Source organism: Synchytrium microbalum (genome assembly GCF_006535985.1).
Source record: "Synchytrium microbalum strain JEL517 chromosome Unknown SmJEL517_scf0003, whole genome shotgun sequence".
NCBI lineage: Eukaryota > Fungi > Chytridiomycota > Chytridiomycetes > Synchytriales > Synchytriaceae > Synchytrium > Synchytrium microbalum.
In genome coordinates, this window is record NW_022158352.1 from 603,302 (window position 1) to 625,098 (window position 21,797).

A 21,797-nucleotide genomic window follows, 5' to 3' on the forward strand; every position below is an offset into this window, starting at 1 on the left:
CGATCTGGTCGGTGTGATAGGTGTTATCAATAGTAAGTTCTGTTAAAGCTTTCTTACTTGTATGGTCAAGTAGACAACTAACTCATTCCTTGCAGCCTGTACATTAAAGGTGTTGAAAGGCCACCAATTCAAGGAGACCTCAGAAAGAACAAGAGGTATAGTAAAAGTGTTGAAATAGTACGTTTTTTCTCTCTCCCTGATTGACCTACAAATTTATTATGTCTAGACCTGCTGAACGTAGAAGAAGACCAAGTGAAGGAGGAGCAAAGAAGAGAAGAAGCGAATTTGACTTGTAGTAAACCAAAGGCACTCGTTCTTGCACATAAATCAGATCCTCCTTTTACAATAGCAATACACACACATACACACACTATCACACAACTCCTTCTTTTGCAGTGCTTTTGCAGTGCAGATATTACATATTTCATTTGAAAAAAATATACAAGATGTTGTTTGGTATATGAGACAGAAAACGACTCTATCCACCAGCGCTCTATCTTCTGAATGAGGGAGCTCATCTATATTGGTCATACTGGTCATTGTGTCTGTACGGATCGTCTATATCCCAATCGTATCTACCACCAGTCCCATTCCTTGTAGCAGTATCGTTAGTAGTATTTTCCTCATTCCTTGCGCTTCCGGAGCGTCTAGGTCGATCGGCAGCCCGCGCAGGTCGTGACGGTGCTTCAGTATATGGAGGTGGATTGTTTGGTGGGATTGGCTGTGTCATTGCCGAATACGAGGGTTGCTGCCTTGGTCCTTTCGGTATAGAGCGTTCTCCTGCACTATTATTTACTTTGGGTTGACGTGGTTGGGATCTCTCGGTCTTGGAAGTTGACGCAGAGTGGTGCATGTTGTCGTTGCTTCTAGATCGTGATGGTCGCCCGCGCGATCCGTTTACTGGTATGCCTACGTTCTCATCTCTACGTTGGCTTGTGGCGCTTCTGGAGTTCGAGTCCTCGTTATGCCTGGTTTTACTCGCACTGCGACTCCGTGACGATTGATTGTCTCTCCTGGATTGAGAATTGTCTCTTCTGGATTGAGACGAGTAAACTACATTGGCATCCTCTTCGTCATCACCATTATAATCGTATCTCTGCTGTTGCTGTTGATTACCACCAGAAGGCTGCGAGTATTCCTGATTATATGCAGAAATCAATCCCGTCTCATCCTCCTCCACAACGGGTTGTGGCCGTTTCTGAGACAGATTCTCTCGACTGGCTTCGCGCCGTAACCTCTCTTTACTTATGGCTCTTTGACGACTACCATCTCTTGTAGCGTCTCGTTTGGGAGGCGTGATCGGTTCCTTCGGCGGTGGTGTCGGTGCCCCATGGTATGGTTCAGGAGTAGCATTATCTTGACTATATTCACCCTTCTCGTACGGATACTCGCCATCAGCGTATAAGGAGGCATAGTCCGGACTAGCGGTGTGCTGTCTCATATTATAAGTTGCCAATGGCGCATCTCCGTAGGTTACCTGAGCATTCCCGTATGGCCTCTTATTGCTTGGCCTTGCCGTTGTCGAGTATGCTGGAGTCGGAGGGCTTTGGGGGCCGTTGTAAGGTGGGGTTGTGAAGCCATATGTATATTCACGCGTTCTAATGTGGGGGCAAAAATATTGAATCCGAGAATCAGGATGAATTGCAATGACGAGGGACTGCAGTAACTCACGTATATGCTGAATCGATACCCGTTTCACTCATACTGTTATATTTCACTGTGCCGAAAAAGAATTCACTCCCGCTCTTCCTGTCCCCTTGATAGTCCACCACTTTTTCATCTTCGAATTTCGAGAAGCGGTTACGAGACGACCATGGTGCCGTTCTAGGACCGGCTACAGGAGGGAAGAAACTATCATGTGGTGATCGAGGGCTGTTGACATCATCGAAGTACTCTCTATTCCTTGGTTTGGCAGTGCGTCGATAATAGTAAACTCCAAAGACAACCATAGACAAGAATACCAGGACGCCTACTATTGTCCCCGCAACACCTGCAGTTGTCAGTCCAGCTTGGGGGTTTAGTACAATACCAACATTCGCTGTGACGGTATCATTACCATTTCCGACCGGTGATATAATTGAACTTGTAGGTGATGATATTATTAGAGGAGCTAGACCACTTGCACTGCTACCGGATTTTGTCGGTGTCGCGGCTGCAACAGCATTTGAAACTTTGGGTTGTGAGGGGGAAGCGGCTGGGGGTGCTGGAGCGGCTGCAGATGGCCCGGCAGAGGGATTTACTACAACTATAGGTGCAGATCCTGGATTCCCAAAGTTGCCTCCATTTGATGGTCCTGCGATTATTTGGGGTAAGCTTCCTGTTACTGAGTTTGCTTATTTGTGATGAAGCATACCTGCATCTGGGCCCGTAACTCCATCGCAGTACCGCCACGTGAGATCAATCACGCCGAGGGACATATCAGCCAATGCCTTGAAGACTGAAGGGAAACAGGGTTTGGTACGAATGACGCCAATTGTTAAATTACGACAGGCGTTTACCTGGAGTAGTTAAGTCAAGCCCACCAGCAGGGCATGCTGGGCACGCATCTTCAATGGTCGCCTGGACTAGATTCCCGTTGGCATGAATGATGATGCATTTGCCCTACGATCGCGAATGGTCAGCATTTGGAACAACATGAAAATAGACGCACATGCATCCATCTCATCAGAGCGAGCACGTCTACGTGCTTCCATACTCTCACTCCCTTCCAGCCGTCCACCAGCTACGTAAACATCATAGTGTTGTTGCGAAAAGCAGTAATACTTACACAATAAGGATTTGCCCAACTATTGCCACCAGGAGAAAGAGGATCGAATTGTACTGTCGGCTAAGTAGAATTAGGTTGAGTATGTGCTTGCTTGAGCAAGTGTTTGGTTGAGCAATTGAAGATTGCGTGTTTGGTAATGATTTGCGAGCTGAGATTCAAACGTTCCAACCGCAGCTAGAGATGATGCTGCAAAACTTACCATAGCCTATAGAAAAGAACATGTTTTATAAGAGCGATCAATACTGTTGTTGGGCTGAAAATGTAAAATGCAACTCTTGACCAAACTTACAACATAGTAATCGGTATCAAATACTGGTTTGCCACAACTTCCAAGGTTTCCTTCACCTAGATACCAGGTTCCTCGGTTTCTCCTCGATAGTCTGTAGCGATTAGTAGGAGTATCTGGCCATGTCTTTGTGCGTGCGATGCTCGTGTTGCGTATTGTGCCTGTAGCTGTAAACCACTGCCCAGGAGGGAGCTCCATTATCCGATGCAGTCTTGTAAATGATGATTGAAGCCAGCTTCAGACTTTATTGGTTCCGAAAAGTATGTAGCTTTCTTCGCTCTTTTGGTGTTTATTTTTTGCGACCACCGTCCGAGGAAAGAGAGCAAGAACGAGTTCACCGTTCGTTCTTTAAGGTTCACGTTGGAGACTGATGCCAACGAAAGTCAAGAATGGCAGTCCAGATCCAGAGTCGTGGGCTTGAAACTATTGGATGTACACCGCCCAAGTCAAGGCCAAAGAATGCTCCAGTTGTCGCATTTTAACGGTGCAGTTTCGTGAGACATCAATCCTCTTCTCCAATGGAAAGCAGTGAAGGATTTGTAATAAATACGTGAAAACGTGAGACTTTGTTCGCAAAATTCTATGTGGAAACTTTGGTTTTTGTCGCGTTCAACAACTTTTGTCACTCTTTGTTCAGCAATTGACTGAGATCAAACATAATCTATATACAACATGGCATCAGGAATGGGACCAATACCTACTACGCCTACTAAAACTAAAGGTCAAATCCGTCATATACCAGGATCAACGCCAGAAGGGCAATTCAACAGTGGTGGATTTGGCATGGCGCGAGTGTCATCCAATTCTTCGTTAACCTCATCTGTGGCATCTGATACAAGTAGAAAATCTGGTGTCAAACCACCATGGAATGGATCTACTCGCTCCGTTGGTAGACGAAATGCCAATCCAGCTGCTCCTGTCCCCACATCCCCAACAAAAGACACATTCACATCCCACCAAACAACATCAGGGACTGGAATCAGTAACAATAATATTATTAATAACCATATTGCTGGTGTCAATCCTCCTCGAAGAACACGGCCAAGTACTCCTACAATCAGTAATACTGCTCCATCTCCCTCTGGTGCTCAACGACCCCATACTCCTGCGAAACGACCATCAACTCCATCTTCCATTGCTAATACTAATGCATCGCCACCAAAGAGTGTCGGCCCTTATAATATCCAAAACAATACCAGTACTGCAAAACAACGTCGCATGCAGCAACAGCAACCGTCGAGAGGTAGCATGGCTGGATTACCACCTGCTGGTCCACCTGGAGGAGTATGGGCGTCATCGGCACGTCATAGGCACAATCCCGGTAAAGTTCATCCGGATGTACTGAGAGACATGTATGAGACCTTATTGAGGACTCCAAGTAAAGGAGACAGGGAATTGAGAGAAGCTTTGAAAACCTTACGGAAGATGATTTGTGAGCATGGCCTACCTAACGGTGCTGAGGTAAGCTTGAAATGACCGAAGATGTTAAAGACAACAATCTGGTACACGCAAAATCCCTGTTTTTGGTCTTGTCTCACTTACCCATGCTGTTCTATAGATCCTAATGGATGACGGATCGTGCTCGCTACGAGGTCGCATATGGAAGATATTGCTGGGCATATATCGCATGAAGGCCCAGGACTATGTGTCATTGATCCAACGAGGAGCCTCTGAAGTACACGACAAGATTCGAAATGACACATTCAGAACCCTGGCTACTGATCGAAAGTTCTTGGCTCGTGTTGATGAAGGAATGCTGAGCAGAGTGTTGAATGCGTTTGTTTGGAAGCTAAAAGGTATACATCCATTCGATCTGTTTCTGTTGGCCTTCTATTATCTCACTTCAACCAACTTGAAACTCTTTTAATCTGCAGATCGACCACACACCAGATTGATCAACTTGAAATACTCATACGTACAGGGAATGAATGTGCTGGCAGCACCCTTCTTGTATGTTATGCCTGAACTGGATGCCTTCTACTCGTTTGCCAGCTTCATTCAAAACACCTGTCCGTTATACGTACAACCGGCTCTAGAAGGAGTTCATTGTGGACTAAAGGTAATCATTCTTTTGTAAATAAATAAATAAATTGAACTCAACCAATTTTGTTTTCTTAGCTGATGGACAAGTGCTTGAAGGTCGCAGACTATGAGCTTTACAGTTTCCTCAAGCACAAGAAATTAAGTGCAACTGTATATGCCTTCCCATGTGAGTCTGTTCGATCTTGACCAAGTTCGCAAGCTCTGACGACTGACTCTCCATCAACCTCTGCGTGCTATCTATTAAAGCAATTATGACCTTTTGTGCATGTACCCAACCTCTGGACGAGCTATGCAAATTATGGGATTTCTTGTTTGCTTATGGAGTACACCTGAATGTATTATGTGTTGTGGTTCAGATCACACATATACGGCATGAACTCTTGAATGCCCCAAGGTAAGATTTCGAATATTTCTGATATCCGTCCTTAGTCCAGATCAAGTTTCTAATCAAAGCTTTCTGACTTCCCATAGTCCTATGAGGTTACTTCGAACACTACCAGACCTCAACGCCAAACAGATTATTGAGGATACCCTACGCCTCATTCCACTCCTCCATGAAGACTTGTATGACATGTTGGTCCGACACCCTTTCGATCCGACAATACATGACGTTGTTTTGCCTGAACGTGAAGGTGATGATGATAGTGATGAGGACAAGAGCGAACAAGAGGAGGAACAATCTGATGCAGACGATGAGGGAGAATGGTAGAGTGTGTTTCGGGGTATAGACCTATTGGTCGAAATATAAAATCGTCGGAAGAACGAGGAAAAACAAAGTCTTGAGTTGATCTGTATTGATTTAAATACAAGCTACACGCGATCTGCACCAGTTCAAATGCCCACTTACAGCAATTTGCGGTAGTTAAACTAGCCGACCAGCAGCAATTTCAACCAAGATTTCAACCCACTCAAATGCCCGCTGATTGCCACGCCGTAAGAAACCGGAAGAGGGGTCGATCCTTACCCTCCTCCCTCCTGATTCACACGAGGTGTCGCACAGATGTGACAGTACGTCATAGTACACACTTTTAGACTTTTTCCGTAAAAAGTCAAGCCGGCCAAATCGATTTCAACACTAACCTGATTACTAGCGCAATTCCAAAAAAAAAACTTGGAGACTTGAAACTCTAGCTCCATAGACACAACCTATCCACAACGATGCACACTCTCAAGCTATCCACATATCCGCCATATCAGCCATCCTACCCCACCCAACAGCAATCGATAATAACAAATCACCACTATCAGCCCACCCCGCTACGAAACACGGTGACAAGAGCACCATCACCGATACCCGTAGCAGCAATACTGTCACATTCCGCTCTTCCCGCAGAGCGATCGCTAGACCAATATGTCGTAACATCCACCACGTCACTCTCACGCGCACGGCAAAACGGTGCCGGTTTTGTCAGGCCAGCACCATATCCTGCTCCATTCACACGGTATCCATCGCCCGCATCGAGATCGGCTTCGTCATATAGTACAGGAAGCGGGCCAGTGTCTGCTACTAGTAAGAGATCAGTAACGCCGACACCCACACGTGCAAATTCGTCGGATAAAGATGAACAGCGCAAGATATCGCATTCCATTGTTGAGAAACGTAGACGAGGACGTATAAATGACAAGGTACGCTTATCATGGGTTTAGGCAGTATGTGGTTGAAATTAGGCACCAAAAACGTGTTTTCGGAGGAAATTGTGTTTTTGCGGGCATTTTCCCGCTTGATCAATCAAACCGCATTAGCCCTAGTGCTTACTGTAACTCTTATTTTATAGATTGCAGAGATATATACACTACTACCGCCCATCGGAACATCCAACATAAACAAGGTCGTTATACTTCAGGCTTGTATCGACCATATAAAGGACTTGCATGCACAATTAGGAACCACGGAGCCATCTGTATCAACTCCAGTGAAGTCTAGTGGATCGCCCGTACTTCCATCACCGATTGCTAGTGTACATAGTAGTCAATCACAGGATTACACGTCGGACTCGGATACTGATAGTCTCGATCAGGATGCCGTAGATGGATTATTAGCCTTGTCTAGATATAGAACCAGACGGGCGTCGCTGAAGGAGATTGTCGCTGGCCAATCCAAGTAGTCGAATTTTTAATTTTTGGTCGTTGGAAATGTCAATGAGGGTGGTTTTATTAGTTGAGGGTACAATTTAGATGGGGATATTTCAAGACACACGCACGCACATTTTCTACTGTTGTAATTATAGCTTTGTTTTTGTACACGACACATTTAGAGATCTCATAATTAGATTTACAAACAAATATAGACCTTGGTTGAATCAGCAACCAAAATTAATGCCCAATCCAAAAATTGCAAAGAGGTACCGATTTATAAATTACTTTATGTTCCAGAATGCTTTGATTTTGTTTGTATCTAAAGGATTGCTTCCAGTCTTCTCTAATCTATATAAAACCTTGGGCAAGATCTTCACCTTGAAGCTTTCCCTGTCTGACATGCAGTCGGTTGTTAGAAACTCGACCACCCGTTGAGGAGCATTCTCTCGAAAGATTCTCAAGAATTCCTTTATGATCGACTTGTCTACTGACTCTTCAATTGGTATCTGCTTCCATACTAGCCACAGCTGCCAAAATTCCTCACCGCCTATAACCTTTGCATTCCGTCGAAGAATGAAAAAGAAGAGACGTAACCATCCATCGACTTCGAGTAGTTGGCTTCGTATCGGATGAGTTATTAAACTCTTTAGAGTCAGCATACATGACTCGACATGCTTTTTTGCTGCATACGAACTATAGGTGTTATCACTACTTTGGGGCGAGGATACAGAGACACCGGCCTCGCCTTGATTGACCTTGTCACCATTGTCTGCAACCTGTTTTATACTATCTACATTGTCATCGGACCCGAGGTGACTACTAGCGATTACTAACCGGGTATTTATACTCCTGAGGAAGGTCTTAGCGAGAAATTCTACACTTTCACGGTCTTTGCTATGTATGAGGAGGGCTAATATCCCATCAGGTCGACCTCGTACAAAAAAGATATCTGCGAGACGTTTGGAAGTCCTTGGCCAGGGCACTGGTGAATTAGAAGCACCTATAAGAGCCAAAGAGGTATTCGGATTCTTGCTTTCCTCCAAAAACTTGTTTCGATATGCTTTCCTGACATTGACTCCAGCGTTGCGAGACGATTCTAATAAATATCGTAGGTCTAGAATTCTGGACGATACAAGAGACGAGTTTGCGTTCTCCATCAACGTGCTGTGTATCGGGCTCTCACCCTTCGTGACACCAATATCTTTATCACCGTCATCTCTTACAGGACGTGGGAGGGAAACTTGCCCCTGTATTACAGCCTTCATGCACGCCTCCAGCGATGTAGCAGACAAGACCTTGTCTTCTGCTTTCGCACGCGTCAGTATCTGGGCCAGCATTTCAGAATCTGCTAGCTGACAGGCGGCTCTCACAGCCATATCATATACAGCTGTAGTTGGCTCTAATCCTTGTTCAAGTAAGGATTCGTAAGATGATAATACTAGACGTGGTCGATCCGATTTTATATGAAACCGCATGATTTCAATGTAATTGATGACGTCCGTCTTTATGCCGTCGGCTGATGCAGCAGCGAGCACAGCATCTGCTTCCTGTACAAGCGATGGTTCGACAGTTTTTAGTAATATAGAATATACGGATTGATGGATGGGTATTCCTAATGACTTCAGCATCTCAATACACGTCCAAGCAGCAGGCACATCACCATTGGTTATGTAGCCTTGTACGAGGACTGACGATATCAGGGCATCGGGTTTAACATTGAGAACCTGCATTTCGCCCAAAACTGCGAGGGCTTGGTCCATTTGTCCTAGTTGACTGTATGCTTGCAACAAAACCGTATATGTCACGACATCAGGCGCCAGTCCAAGAGATTTAATATGCTGATATACAGCTAAAGCTGCATTTGGCCGAGATCCTTTACAATATGCCTGCATCAAAATACTGTATCCTTTGAGGTCTAGAGTTGTTTTCGGCAGGATGGTCTCTGAATTCCTAAAATCTGCTCTGACATTCTTTTCTATGGTCACTACAGAATCTTTACCATCGGCGATACTCTCACTGTTTCCGAAGCTACTATTTACATCATTTTCACTGTTTTGTACCATGTCAAAGGTTTCGATGACTTTGACAAAGTCTCCATCGTCGGCAAACATGGCAGCCAAAGAGGACACCATAGGGACAGTCGGGTTAGCACCATTCCGAATAAACCGTTGTAAGGTGAGCCTTGCAAGAGATCGTAACTTTAATCGGCCATAACCACGAATCATTGAATTCACTATGTGATCGTTTGGATAATATCCGGCCTTGACCATCTCCCTATAATAATGCTGCATTTGGGGTATATTGGGAACAGGGCGTACGTTCGAAGCAGCTGATATCATCATATGGTATATGTCTCGTTCAATACGTATACCTAAAGATTTCATTTCGGCGAGCAGGGATTCCATGTCCTTCAACTCAGCTCGATTTAGAGCTAGAGACTGCATCATACCCGAATAAGCTCTCCACAGCCATTCTGAAGAGGGATTTAGCCGTCTCTTTATCTCGGAAAACAAAACCCTTGCTCGATCTAGCATTCCAGCCTCACGGTATCCTAGAAGCAGCATATAGTCGAATTCATTGGTAGCCAACAGCTTTTGGGCATCTAGATTCACTGCAGACAATATATATGTGACCATATCCGGCTTATCGTTCTTGGCAAAGCAGACTAGAGCAAATGCCAGACTTCGTGGAGTAAATGAAGCACCAGCTTCGACAAGGTCAGTCGTCATCGACTGGACTTGAGCTACGGGATATAATCCTTTAGAAGCAGCTTGTAAGAAACCGCTTATGGCATCAACTCGATGTTCTGGATGTTGATTATATAAGGTATATGCATTTTCAAATTCCCGCAGCTGAATGTGGGCGTAGATAGCTTCATCAGCATGGCGATCAGCTGGCTCAGGATATAGTCTCTGTATCTCTCTCAAGACTCTTAATAAATTATCCCAGCTCTGTTGCCTCCTGAAGGCGGCGAACTCAGCTTCGAGAGCCTTTTCAGACAACTGATGCTTACTATGGTGTCGGCGTGTATACGATATGACATTTACAACCCGCTCTTGGGCATTGTTATTAGAGCTAAAGAGATCCACTAGCTTGTAGAGCACGGATATTGGTGGTGGTATGTGCGTTGGGTTACGACACATATTTACAAAAGCAAACCAAGCAGAATCACCGTTCTGAGCTCGGATGGCACTTGTCAAGCTTCTAGGAACTTTAATTTCTTTCCGTATTTTTACGTGCTTCTCGTGTGGATGCTGATCTGTGCTATGGGTCATTTGCCTTGATGACATCTGGTTATTCTAAAAAATGGAGGAATTGAGAAAATCGATCTTTCACGCTTTGACCAAAAGCTGCGAACGAATACATACGAGGCCTGACGTGAAATGCCAAATTGGAGGTGTTGAGGGCCAATTTGATAAGGTCATGTCGAAGTCTCGTATTGGAACTTGTCTGTTGCTGCTTCCGAGTGCTGATCGATGCACGGGCAGAGTTCGAGCAGGATATAACTGAAATGGTAGTATTGATACAATATCATTGGCAGAAGGAGCGGTAGATCCAACATCCATCCAAGTTCCAACAAGACGCTTGCAGCACTTAACGTGTGGATTTGGTTTGATGGAAAGCCGTCTCAGGCCCTGTGACAAGACACCGGGCTCCATATACACGTGAATCGAGTGGTGCAGCAGTTATAAGCAGCCTGTAGTTAGAAAAGGTTAAAGAATGAGCTTTGATGAGTTCGTTTCGATTTTTTTTGTTCAAGTTCTTTTGACTGACTAGGAAACTCCCATCGAGTACCAGACATGACACGAGAATCCACGATCAATCACGTACCATGCAACAAGTTCTTTGTCTTGTCACTCGTATCCCCAAATCCCCTCCTACGAGAACTGCCAACTTTTGAGACTCAGAAAGTGAGTCAATGAAAGGATTTGAGCATCACGAACAGCACACACAGTTTCAATACAGATCTCAATACATATTAATAATACAATACTACTGTTTAAATGTTCAACCCATTTTACATACCATCTACCAAATGGTTTCCCTTCTATTTACGCGACACGATTTGCCTCGGCGAGTCCCTCGTTCGTACCGACCATCTTGAGCGAAACGTGATATTGAACGTAGCTGACAACTAGATCAGCAATGCAAAAGCCTGTGTGGTTGATCAAGATCAGATTAGCATTAAATCAGTTGACATCAGAAAGAAACAGCATCTACCACAAGTACCTTGACGAGTAGCACAACGAATGGTTCTTTTTTGTAGCAAGTCTCCAGTTCTCATTACGAATTCATTGTCATCATACCGAAAGTTGACAATCTCATCATATCCATAGCCGACAATGGTATGCTATATAATCAACAAAGTTATTAATGCAGAACTTCCTGCAATGCTGTCTTGAACGGTAAACTTACCCTTGATGCTCTGTCTAAAAGTTTGAGACCTACTCCGTCAACACATAACAGTCCACCACCAGGGAACCGTGGATCGTTTGATGCCTATCCGAAAGAACGACTGTTAGAACCAACTCCGTTATCACGACTTTCACAACCACTACGTACCTTGATATCAAAGAAATTGCAGCCAAACAAATCCCAGCTCTTGATAATCTCCACAAAGTTGCGCTTTGCATCATCAACAGACTTGTGCTTGATGCTCGTAAGACACCGTTGGACTTCTAATGTCCAAGCTGCCGCCGTTACTATTCCTCTGACAATGTCTGGTATGAATTTTTCGTACGAGCTACGAGGCAAAGAGTTAGATCAAATCTATGATGAACTCACATTTCGAAAATATGAACAGTATTATATACCTAACGGTTTCGCCTGGTTTGAGTTGCTGCTGAATGAAAACTTGAAGGGCAACTAGCTCTGCTGTACTGCGGACAGTGCTATGCTCCAATTCGACATTACTGAAAAGATTTCCATTCAAAAAGTCCTTCAAGAGCTAATCAGAGAGTGTTAAAATCGGTAACTGTGTCATCCTTCAGACACTTGCGCTGCATACCTGGAAGTAAATCAAGTTCATCAATGCTGAAGAGTTGTTGACGGGTTCATTCAACCACAGTTTTCGGCAAAAGTAGATGGTGTATTGAATAACCTCCAAGGAGCTTGCGTTCAACTCCTCCATGATGGTGTCAGCCAAATATATGATATCAATCATCTTATCATTCGGCAAAATTGGTAATGCACCTAACAGAAAGCAAAGTTAGATTTCTAAGTTCCACATGCCAACTGAATAAGATCTTACTTTGACTATTTGACAAGACAATGTATAGACCATACTCGCTTGTACTGTCAGGCAACTCGTACTTTTCAAACACTCTCTTCAGAATCTCACGTGCTGAGGTATGAGAGTCAAGTACATACGACTTGTTGCTCGATTCAGGGAAGAAGACTTTGACGTGCATAGGCACCTTGTTCTATAGGCCGGTGTGAGAAATAGAAAAAGATTGACAAAATTGGTCTACGACGCATCATACCTCAATTGAAGTCAATTCTGTTTCTCCTGGCGCTATCGTTCGAGGATGTATTTTGGTCTTTGACAAACGGGAATCACAATCGATAGCGATATTGGAGAATTCCCGTGTCTTCTCACTGGCATTAGACAAGAATTTGCGAAGATATGGATCAAAAGTATTCGACGGTGGGAAGAAAGTGGTGTAGAAGCAGAGTATGTCCCAAGCACGTTTACAACTCTCACTAGAAGAAATTGGCACCGGGTCAGCAAGCTCTTGCGAAGTTTAATCGGTTCAGACAACTCACGGTCTAGGACTTTGATTGCTGGTGACTTGCTTAATCACTTGACAGTACAATTCATCACGCATTGAATCTTGTTGCATGCCCAAAGTGATGAGACCAGCTGCCATTTGATGACGGGGTTTCTTCGAGGGCATGTCTCCCATATACATCATCAGCATTTGGAAACACTCAACAGCAAGCGGAGCATCACTTGGCTCAAGCTTGTTCAATGGGCTTTTTATTGGCATCTAACAAAAAAGAGCGATATTCACATTTAATGCATCGAACACATTAGTCGGTATCTGAAAGTTAACTTACATCTGTGTACTTGATCTTGGCCACTAAATCTTGCCAGCCAAACACGCCGAGAACTTCACCAGACCCCAAGTCGGATGATGATCGAAGGTTGCTTTGCTTCATTGTCTGGTACTTTTTGATTGTACCATACTGTCCCGCAGCAGCTGAGATACCACCTGCAGGAGCTCCTCGTAATGTAGCAATTGTTGCTTTTGTGCGCACGTTCTGAGTGACACTCTTCTCCATCGAATCGTCCGCAAAGTATAGCCGAGCATATTCCAACATGGTGTATTTGGCGTCTGGATCACCACCTTGTGACGGAGAATCCACACTAGGTTTGGGTGTCGCGGCAACAGCTGCAAGTTCTCGTTCATCTTTTTCAACACGAGCACGAGCCCTAGCTGCTTGAGTTTCGTCGATGACGGGTGTGCTTTTGGCCATTGAAGCAGGCATGATAGGCCTGCCAGATGCATCAAATTCTGGCTCTTCAATCATTAACTGAATAGACTCGGATGGGCTAGGTAAAAGTACCAGATTAGTATCCGCAACATTCCTTACAAACTTCAAGCACACGGTACTTACAACCAACCAGACTCATTCTCATAACTACCCTGCAACCATCCACTGTCAGGATCACGCTCTGTGATCTTAATGACAACATGTGGTGGGAACGAAAGTTTGCCGCCACCAGCATCTCCCTTGTACGCAGTTATAGATACTGCCCATGTTGAGTTTGACTTCAAGCCATTGACGTAAGCCTCAACAGACTTTTGAACTGCTTCACCATTTGTGAGCAAATCTAGCTTCTTGTTTCCGATTGAAGCAGACAGGATCTTGTTTGAAGCCGTTGTAATATTCACACGTTCAAATGGAGCTTGAGCCACCACATCCTGTTGTGAGTTTCGACGATGAGTTCCAACGAAGGTTCTACAGATTTCAAACACTCAATGTACCTGAAGTGAGTCACGAGAAGACGAAACCGTTAGACCCTTTTGATTGACTGTAATGACTGCATGTTGAATGCCGAGAGATTCCTCCTGCAAAAAATGAAGGTGAGTGCATAATTGCAACACCATTCAAATTGTTGTCAAGTGTATACCCTGGCTATAAACATCTTTCCAAAGTAGTTGGGCCACTCCATAGCAGCTTTAATGGCATCTTGCTTGCCACCGTTAGCAATCAATTTTTGCACCTTATCGACCTGTCCTGATGGGCAGAATGGTGGTCTTGCATCTGCAGTAATCTATGAACGATGTATGTTATATGGTGTAAACAGACGAGTTTTTAAACCCAATGTTCGTTTTTCAAACCTGTTTAAAGGTCAGCTCCAGCTCCAAGTTCTCAGACCAGAGGTAATTCGGCAGCACAACTGCCCTTTTCAGATACAATTTCCACGGGTAGCCGCTTTCACCAAAGGGAATTGATGGCGGTCCTGGCAAGGGAGGAGGCTGCTTATTGAGCACTTTCGATTTTATGAGATCTGCTAATGTTGATCCACCACTTGATGTAGATGCTGGCGGTGGAGGCGGTGGAGGAGGCCCGCCTGAAGCTTTCGCACCGACTTGAAGAGGTTTAGGAGGTACTATTGGGCTTGTTGCAGCTGGAGATTTAATTGGTGGCGGTACACTGGGACCAGCTTTATTGAATACTGGTGGTGGTCCCGGAGCCTTTCCTGGCAAAACGGGAGCCGGCGCATTGGGTGATATTGGCGATTGGTTCCTCCTCACAGTGCCAGCAAGAACAGGGGCAGGACCTGGTGGAGGACTGACTATTGGTGGCGACTGCGGACCACCTGCATTTTGAGGACTCTTGGGTTGCCAAGCTTTCAGAAGGGCATATTGTTAGTTTGCACACACAAGTGGAAGTCTTCCTTCTGTATTTTGAAGAACAAATTCTTACCGCCTCTGACAGTTCCCGGCTTCAATACTGGGGCTGATCCCAAAACTGGCGCTGGCGGTGGAGGACCGCTGCTACCACTTGTGTTTTTCGCAACTAAAGGAGCTGGTGGCGGAGGAGGAGGCCCACTGCTGACATTTTTAGCAACCAATGGAGCTGGCGGTGGCGGTGGTGGTGCACCTGTCGACAGTGAAGTTGGTTTTATTGGAGGAGGCGGTGGAATACCTCCCATGGCAGCAGGAGGAGGCGGAGGTGGTGGCGGTGGTGCTGTATTGCCAAGAGATGATATATTGGACTTTGGCAGTGGCGTCACTAGTAACAGTTACGGCATTTCGCGTTAGGAAACAGGAGTTTCGACAAAACATACAAAAATACAAGAGCTGGTACCTGGCTTCCTAGATGAAGGAGGAGTATTGGGGGGCTGTTCTTTGCTGGCACCTAGCAATGGTGGCGGTGGAGGAGGAGGAGGTGGTGGTGGTGGAGCGTCGCTACTCCTTCCACCACTGTCCGACATTATCGAAGTGTTAGAATTTTGAGATGCTATTGGTGCTGGCGGTGGAGGAGGTGGCGGCGGCGGTGGTGGACCTCCTGATGAAACAGATGGACGAGCCGATCCACTGCTTTGATTTGCAACCGATGGACGACCATTTGAGGGCATAGAGGGTGGCATAGGAGGAGGTGGAGGAGGAGCACCAAAGGCGTTGCCAAACGCCGAAGTAGACAGCCGCTGAGGAGTCGTAGGTTCATCCTGACTTAGCATTTTCGTTTGAGCCATTGAAGTTGGTCTCAGCAATGGTGGAGGAGGCACTACACTAGAGTTCGATAAAGCACGTTCCAGCACACGCGGAACTTGAGGAGGCATAGGAGGAACTGGTGGTACTATGGGAGCATCGTATATCTTGCTAGATGTTTTTGGCTGAGGTTGAGAAGGAGGACCTTTTATTATCTGATGATCCAATTCATCCTTCCGTGATGCATGAGACATACGAGGGCCTCCTAAAACAAACAAAAGACTAAGTCCATTGTAACTTTCTTCAGGCAAAGTCACAAAAACAAATTCAATACCTTGCTGTAGCGATGGATCGCTGGCTCCGAGCTTCTTAAGCTGAGCATCCTTTATCTTAGCAGACACCCATTCTTGGGCTGTGTCTGATTTCGTCATCATGCTTTGTTCGTATTGAGACAAGACATCAAACAAATGTTCCTCTGGAATAATACGGATACCTAATTGGATCTAAATCAGAGAGGAGCTACTACAGCAGAAACAAAATAAATTGGTCCGTACATTTGCCTGAGTACTCTGCATAGAGAGTGTAGTCGCCTGGATTCTTGAGCTTTTTGGCAGCAACCAGGATCTCGACAGCTTGTTGTGCCAGTATGCCTGAAGTAGCCTTGAATACAAGACGATCTCCATCAGGGAAGAAGGCGTCCAATAAAAGATCTTCTCGGTTCTGTTGGGTGTGGTTTTGATGAGCATTCGGTCTGCTATGCAAGGCTTCACGACTGAATTAAAAAAAATTGAACTTTGAAGTACCTCAACAGACAAATATTCTACAGATGTCAGCGTCTCGAGACGAGAGCCGTGATTTCCAGCCTGCGACATATTGCTCAAGCACAGATCTCTCAGATCTGATGGAGCAGCAGCTTGAATGTAAGACCTTGCACAGGCAAACATGTACTGAGACGGTTTGAATATCCCAGTTACATAAGCCACCAGTGTCCAAGCTCGGCCTGCCGAGGTTCTACAGTCCGAAGAAGGAGTGAGGACCCAAATACAAATGTCGAAATTTAAAGGGATCGTACTGGTTTGGGTTTTGGAAAGTTTGTTTCAATATTTGAGCAAAGAGTTCGTCCACCATCTGAGGATTGATTAGAGCCTTTCCAATCATGTAGTTGATTATTTGTAGGCATGCCATGGCAGTCAAGCCGTCAAGGTAAACGAACTTCAGGATGGCGCGAAACATATCGATGGCAATATCTGACAACCCTGACGACAATTTTAAGAGAGAAGCCTTGGGACATAGCTAGGCCATAACAGAGATGTTAATTTCAGGAGGGCAAGAGCCGTTTACACAAATTATAAATACCTTGGAGGCATTGGCAGACATTCCTTCTCGGAAGTGCAACTGTGCGAAATTGGCAAAGGCAGCCATATTACCAACTCCGGTCAAACGTTCGGTTTGAGACAGGCGTTCACTAGAGGCGTTTGGTCTAGAGCTCTCATTCAAGACCAACGACAGTCGACCTCCGCCACCTCCTTCTTCTGAATGGGTTCTATGAATGACAAATTTAGCTGATCTCCTTCCATGAAAAGCATTTTCGTTAAGATGAACTTACAAAGATTCAGAATTGAAGACGTGTGTCGACTTGATGGGGTTGAGCATGGCCAACACATTGAATGACAATTTCTTCTCTAGTTCTTCAGGCAGTCCAGCGTCTGGTTCGGCCGGAGGAGCAATAACTGGAACGACGACATGTTGAGGTATCAACATGGACTGACGTATGGCAGAATTACGACGACTGTTCTTCTGCTCCAAATATGACAAGAGCTTTCGTTGTCGCTCTTTTTCATCAGGCGACATTCCTTCAAACTCGTCTTCGTCTTCTGCTTCTTCTATTTCGATTTCAATGGCCTCTTTAGATTTGACATCAGCACTTTCTGCTTCTGATTTTGCCAATGCTTCGGCTGCTGCCAAAGCATCTAATTCGGCTCGAGCAGCTGCTTCTGCGGCCGCTATAGCTGCTGCCTCAGCGGCTGCCCTTTCTTCTTCAGCACGTTTGAGAGCCAATTCTGCAGCTTCTCTCTCAGCCTTCTCCTTGGCCAGTTTTTCTTCCTTGGCTTTACGTATTCTTTCTTGAATGATGGGTTGATATTTCCGCCGAGCGTTTCGACCACGCATCAATGATTGCAAAATAATGATCCGTGTAAGCATGAGTGCCAGTTGTCTTCGACCCAGCCATCGACGACCAGCTAAACGAATGATGTTAGCAATACATCCTCAACCAATAATCAAGACACACCAACTTCTCACCTTTCTGGCAAGTGATGACGTTCTTCTTCTTCAGTCTATATTGCTTTCTGGCCAGCACCATTCTACCGAGTGCCTGTATTTTCACGGCGAATGTGAGCAAACGAGTAGCACGGGTAGCTTCTAACACCGATTCGAATGCAGTTTTGAGGAAAAGTTTCGTGGCTCCCATAGCCCACAGTTCTTTATGGGTTGAGGGCAGAGTTGCTAGGATTTTTGCTGAAGCATCCTTCTGCTCTTCGGATTTCCGCAATGATGGTATCAATATCCAATATCGGGCAAGGAATTCGACGTAATTTATGCGGACTGGATATCCAGCTCGACGGATTCTAATGGTTTCCAGCATACCAGAGTACCGCAGCTGAGCTAATACTAGAGATCGTTCTATGAGACCAGGTTTCTTTTGGGGATTTGGTTTGATACATCGTACAAAGTACGGATTACACGAGGCCAATGTCGAAATCAATTCAGACAATGACGACTATAGGAACGGTATGTGTTAGATCAACGTTGCAGCGATAACTCAACAATCAGCGGACATACATGAAATTGAGCTCCAACAGTAGGGTTCTTGGAGCTCTTGTTGCTGGCCTTTAGCGTACCATACGAGCCAGACCTTGACAACGTATCGCTGCTACTAGACAATGAGGCCAGTGCAGCGTTACTGCCTCGAATGGTCCCAGTCAAGTCGCCCATACTTCCGGTTGGGGGAGCTTCCATGGTGAAAGGGAAAAGGTCGGCGACATAGCTAGACTCTGAGGAATTCAGCAGTTCCAATAAATCAGACCGTATCGTTTCACGATTCTTTTCCAAAAAGTTCTGGATTTGGTATGTGACTTCGCCAGCGTAGTGTCTGATACCAAATATTTGACTTTGGGTTTTCGGTTTGGCATAATATGGATTCTTTTCGTGGTTGTTATGGAACTTGACCAAACATGTCTGGTCGGTACCCTTTGGAAAGTTTGTCTCTTCGTCTAGCAGCGACAGCAGACCAACCGGTTTCTACGTTCACGAAAGTTAAATAAGCGACCTCCAATGCAAAAAAACGAAAGGTCAACTATTCGCTACCTTGGAGATCAAGTCAATACATGGCTGATTATCCACGAAATCAATCTTTTTCCAACTGATACCCTCCCGATCATAATCTTCTTGTTCCAGCTATTAGAAAATACTGGTAAGACAATTATGGTGTAAAGAAATCACGCAGAAACTTGCCTTGAAAATGTGTTGATTAAAAAAGAATTGCAGACGTTCTACAGGGACAAAATCAGTTTTGACTCTGCAATTGCTGAGGTTCCAAAGCTTACCATTTGCATAGTTGATACAGAATTGTTCGAAAGAGTTGACCTTTAGGAGCAACATGTTAGAACAAGCCTTCAGAATAGCAGGGCAGAATCTTCCGTCGAACTCACGGCAAAATCTTCAAATCCAAAAATGTCGAGTACTCCAACGAACTGCAAATCCTCCTTGTGTCGTGTGGTGATATTGATTTGGTTTACAATCCATGTAAACATTCGACCGTATAGTGCTGTTCGAGTTTAGTTGGTTAGAATTGAAATCAATACTGAAGCGATGCCGACGATACCTTTTGCCAGAGCATCTCGAGAATCCTGAGCCTTCTCTTTACTCAAGGGAGTAACAAACGTTTCTCCACGAGTGACAGTCGTTCTACTGATCAACACGTTGCCCAACTTGCTGGCTTCCAAACCAATGAGTTTTGCTGAAATGGCCAAAACTGAAGAAACAAGACGGTTTACCGAAAAGTTGTAGGTCGAAATTGAGCATTAATTTCATACCATCAGTGTTTATAATAGTTGATCCATCCGCTTCTTCTTCAGCAGCCGCAAAAGTCAGATTTCCGAGATGTAAGATGGCAGCGAGCATTTTTAAAATATCTTGCTCATATTCTCCAAATTTGAGTGTTCTAAATGACTCTCTGATCGCCTTCATGTCGGCAGCATCATCAACGCTCTTTATTGATAGACATCCGCTTTGATTCAGGTAGTAAAACGATGACGGTGGACCCAACGACATTGTTTCTAAGACAAGAGTCATTAGCCGAAAACCTGTGAGAGATTTGACGGCGTCATACCTTTTTCTTCATCAGTTGCACCAGCTAACAATGCGTAAAACGCATGGTAATTTCTTTCGTCTGGTGATTGAGCTACTACTCGAGACTGAATTTTACGGTAAGCTGAGACCAAACTGCTAAAAAAAACGACATTTTAGGCTACCTTCTCCAGAAGATCTAAAGAATACAACCAGGTTAGGGCTGTAATCATATTCATATTAACAATCTCCAAATCATCAAACCACTTACACTCCAACATCATGGCACCCTTGATATTCCCGTCCTTTCCAAACTGAATCTCAATGAATTTTCCCTACATAATCCTTGTCACAAATGTAATCTTGGTTCTTGCAAATGTGTTCAATGACGTACGAATCGACTCGAATTGTCATTTCGGACTGTCTTGGCGTTACCAAACGCTTCAAGAATCGGAGAAGCTTCAAGAATTTGCTCCTGTACAAGAGACCGTTCTGTACAAATTGCGGCCAGGTATTGTAGAATCAATTTGGTTGTCTGGAATTGGGAATACGATTAGTCTTCTCGATAGATTGAAGCTGCGGGTGCCTGCTAACCTCTGTTTTGCCTGCACCAGATTCTCCACTGATGACAACACATTGATTCTTTTTAAATCTTGACATGGCATAGTATGTCTAGTGAGACAATACGATTTAAGTTAATCTGCGGTGAGCAGAGACTCTGTCTAGATCATCAAATCATCACCTCGTTAGCAATTGCAAAAACGTGTGGATCCAAATCCCCCAGTGGCACTCCCTTGTACTTTCTCACTGTCTCCTTGTCATAAATAGGAAGATTGATGTACGGGTTCATGGCTACCAAAATGTTTCCAGTATAGGTCTGTAAGAAACGCATGTCCTGTCAGAAACCACCGCCGAGCAGTCTATAAAGTACAGATAACACAGTGACTTGCATAGATCTCATTCTTCGAGTATCGTATCGACAGATTATGAAACAGGGCTCCTTCGTGTAAATCCACCAAGGTAATCATATCATCCACACCCTTCTGCGACGATGGATGTAAAACCTTGACATCAGCAGCAGCACATTCAACATCCTAGTATCATAAAATTTCTTGAATTTCCTTGACGGTGGCTAATTTCAGGTTTCGGGGATCTAACCTCTGTGGCCGTTAATGACGGATGTATAACTACTTGATTTCCTTGTGAAGATGTCACCGTTCCAGCGTGAAGAGCTCCATCTCCACCCGGATACCATACCCAGGTACCCTATCAAAGATGAAATTCCTGAGTTTCTGTTCCAATTTAATCGAAATCTCGTCCACAGTTCTTAAATTTCCAGGAACCGCGTTTTTTCAATGATAGTTCTTTCAAACAGTATACTATACTTACAGGTGTCAAAGACATGAAAATGACAGGAATTTTAGTCTACTAGTTGATCCAAAGTCATGAAGTCCTGTTCGCTGTCCTTTCGTTGCGGATTTCTTGTTTGTCTTTTGCGAGAGGAGTCAAACAATTTAAAACACCCACACGAATCCACCCGGTCCGAAACACGCAGTCCACAACGAGTCTCTGAGATATGAATGAATGGATGTATTTTACGAGCTGTTTATAC

At 44.7% G+C, this 21,797-nt stretch overlaps 2 protein-coding genes across 2 annotated transcripts; one reads left to right on the top strand and one right to left on the bottom strand.

Moving 5' to 3' along the window:
- Nucleotides 1-3,725: 3,725 nt before the first annotated feature.
- SmJEL517_g00942 (uncharacterized protein) lies at nt 3,726-5,805 on the top strand (the record flags this gene model as incomplete). The annotated part of the gene is made up of 6 exons (XM_031166870.1): nt 3,726-4,514; nt 4,612-4,849; nt 4,928-5,112; nt 5,172-5,262; nt 5,343-5,490; nt 5,568-5,805. The coding sequence occupies 6 exons, from the start codon at nt 3,726-3,728 to the stop codon at nt 5,803-5,805; spliced, it is 1,689 nt and encodes a 562-aa protein (XP_031027190.1).
- A 5,419-nt stretch (nt 5,806-11,224) lies between these two features.
- Nucleotides 11,225-21,589, bottom strand: SmJEL517_g00943 (uncharacterized protein; the record flags this gene model as incomplete). The annotated part of the gene is made up of 36 exons (XM_031166871.1): nt 11,225-11,328; nt 11,403-11,523; nt 11,589-11,672; nt 11,736-11,916; nt 11,987-12,120; nt 12,181-12,365; nt 12,424-12,595; nt 12,656-12,875; nt 12,939-13,162; nt 13,233-13,728; nt 13,794-14,101; nt 14,165-14,248; nt 14,311-14,454; nt 14,522-15,033; nt 15,111-15,419; nt 15,495-16,103; nt 16,173-16,331; nt 16,393-16,558; nt 16,642-16,849; nt 16,911-17,131; nt 17,195-17,381; nt 17,445-18,078; nt 18,140-18,617; nt 18,680-19,138; nt 19,205-19,294; nt 19,549-19,664; nt 19,722-19,871; nt 19,933-20,175; nt 20,229-20,313; nt 20,371-20,520; nt 20,580-20,720; nt 20,780-20,857; nt 20,928-21,062; nt 21,124-21,279; nt 21,344-21,451; nt 21,575-21,589. 36 exons carry the CDS (start codon nt 21,587-21,589, stop codon nt 11,225-11,227), a joined length of 7,866 nt encoding a protein of 2,621 aa, XP_031027191.1.
- Nucleotides 21,590-21,797: the final 208 nt, after the last annotated feature.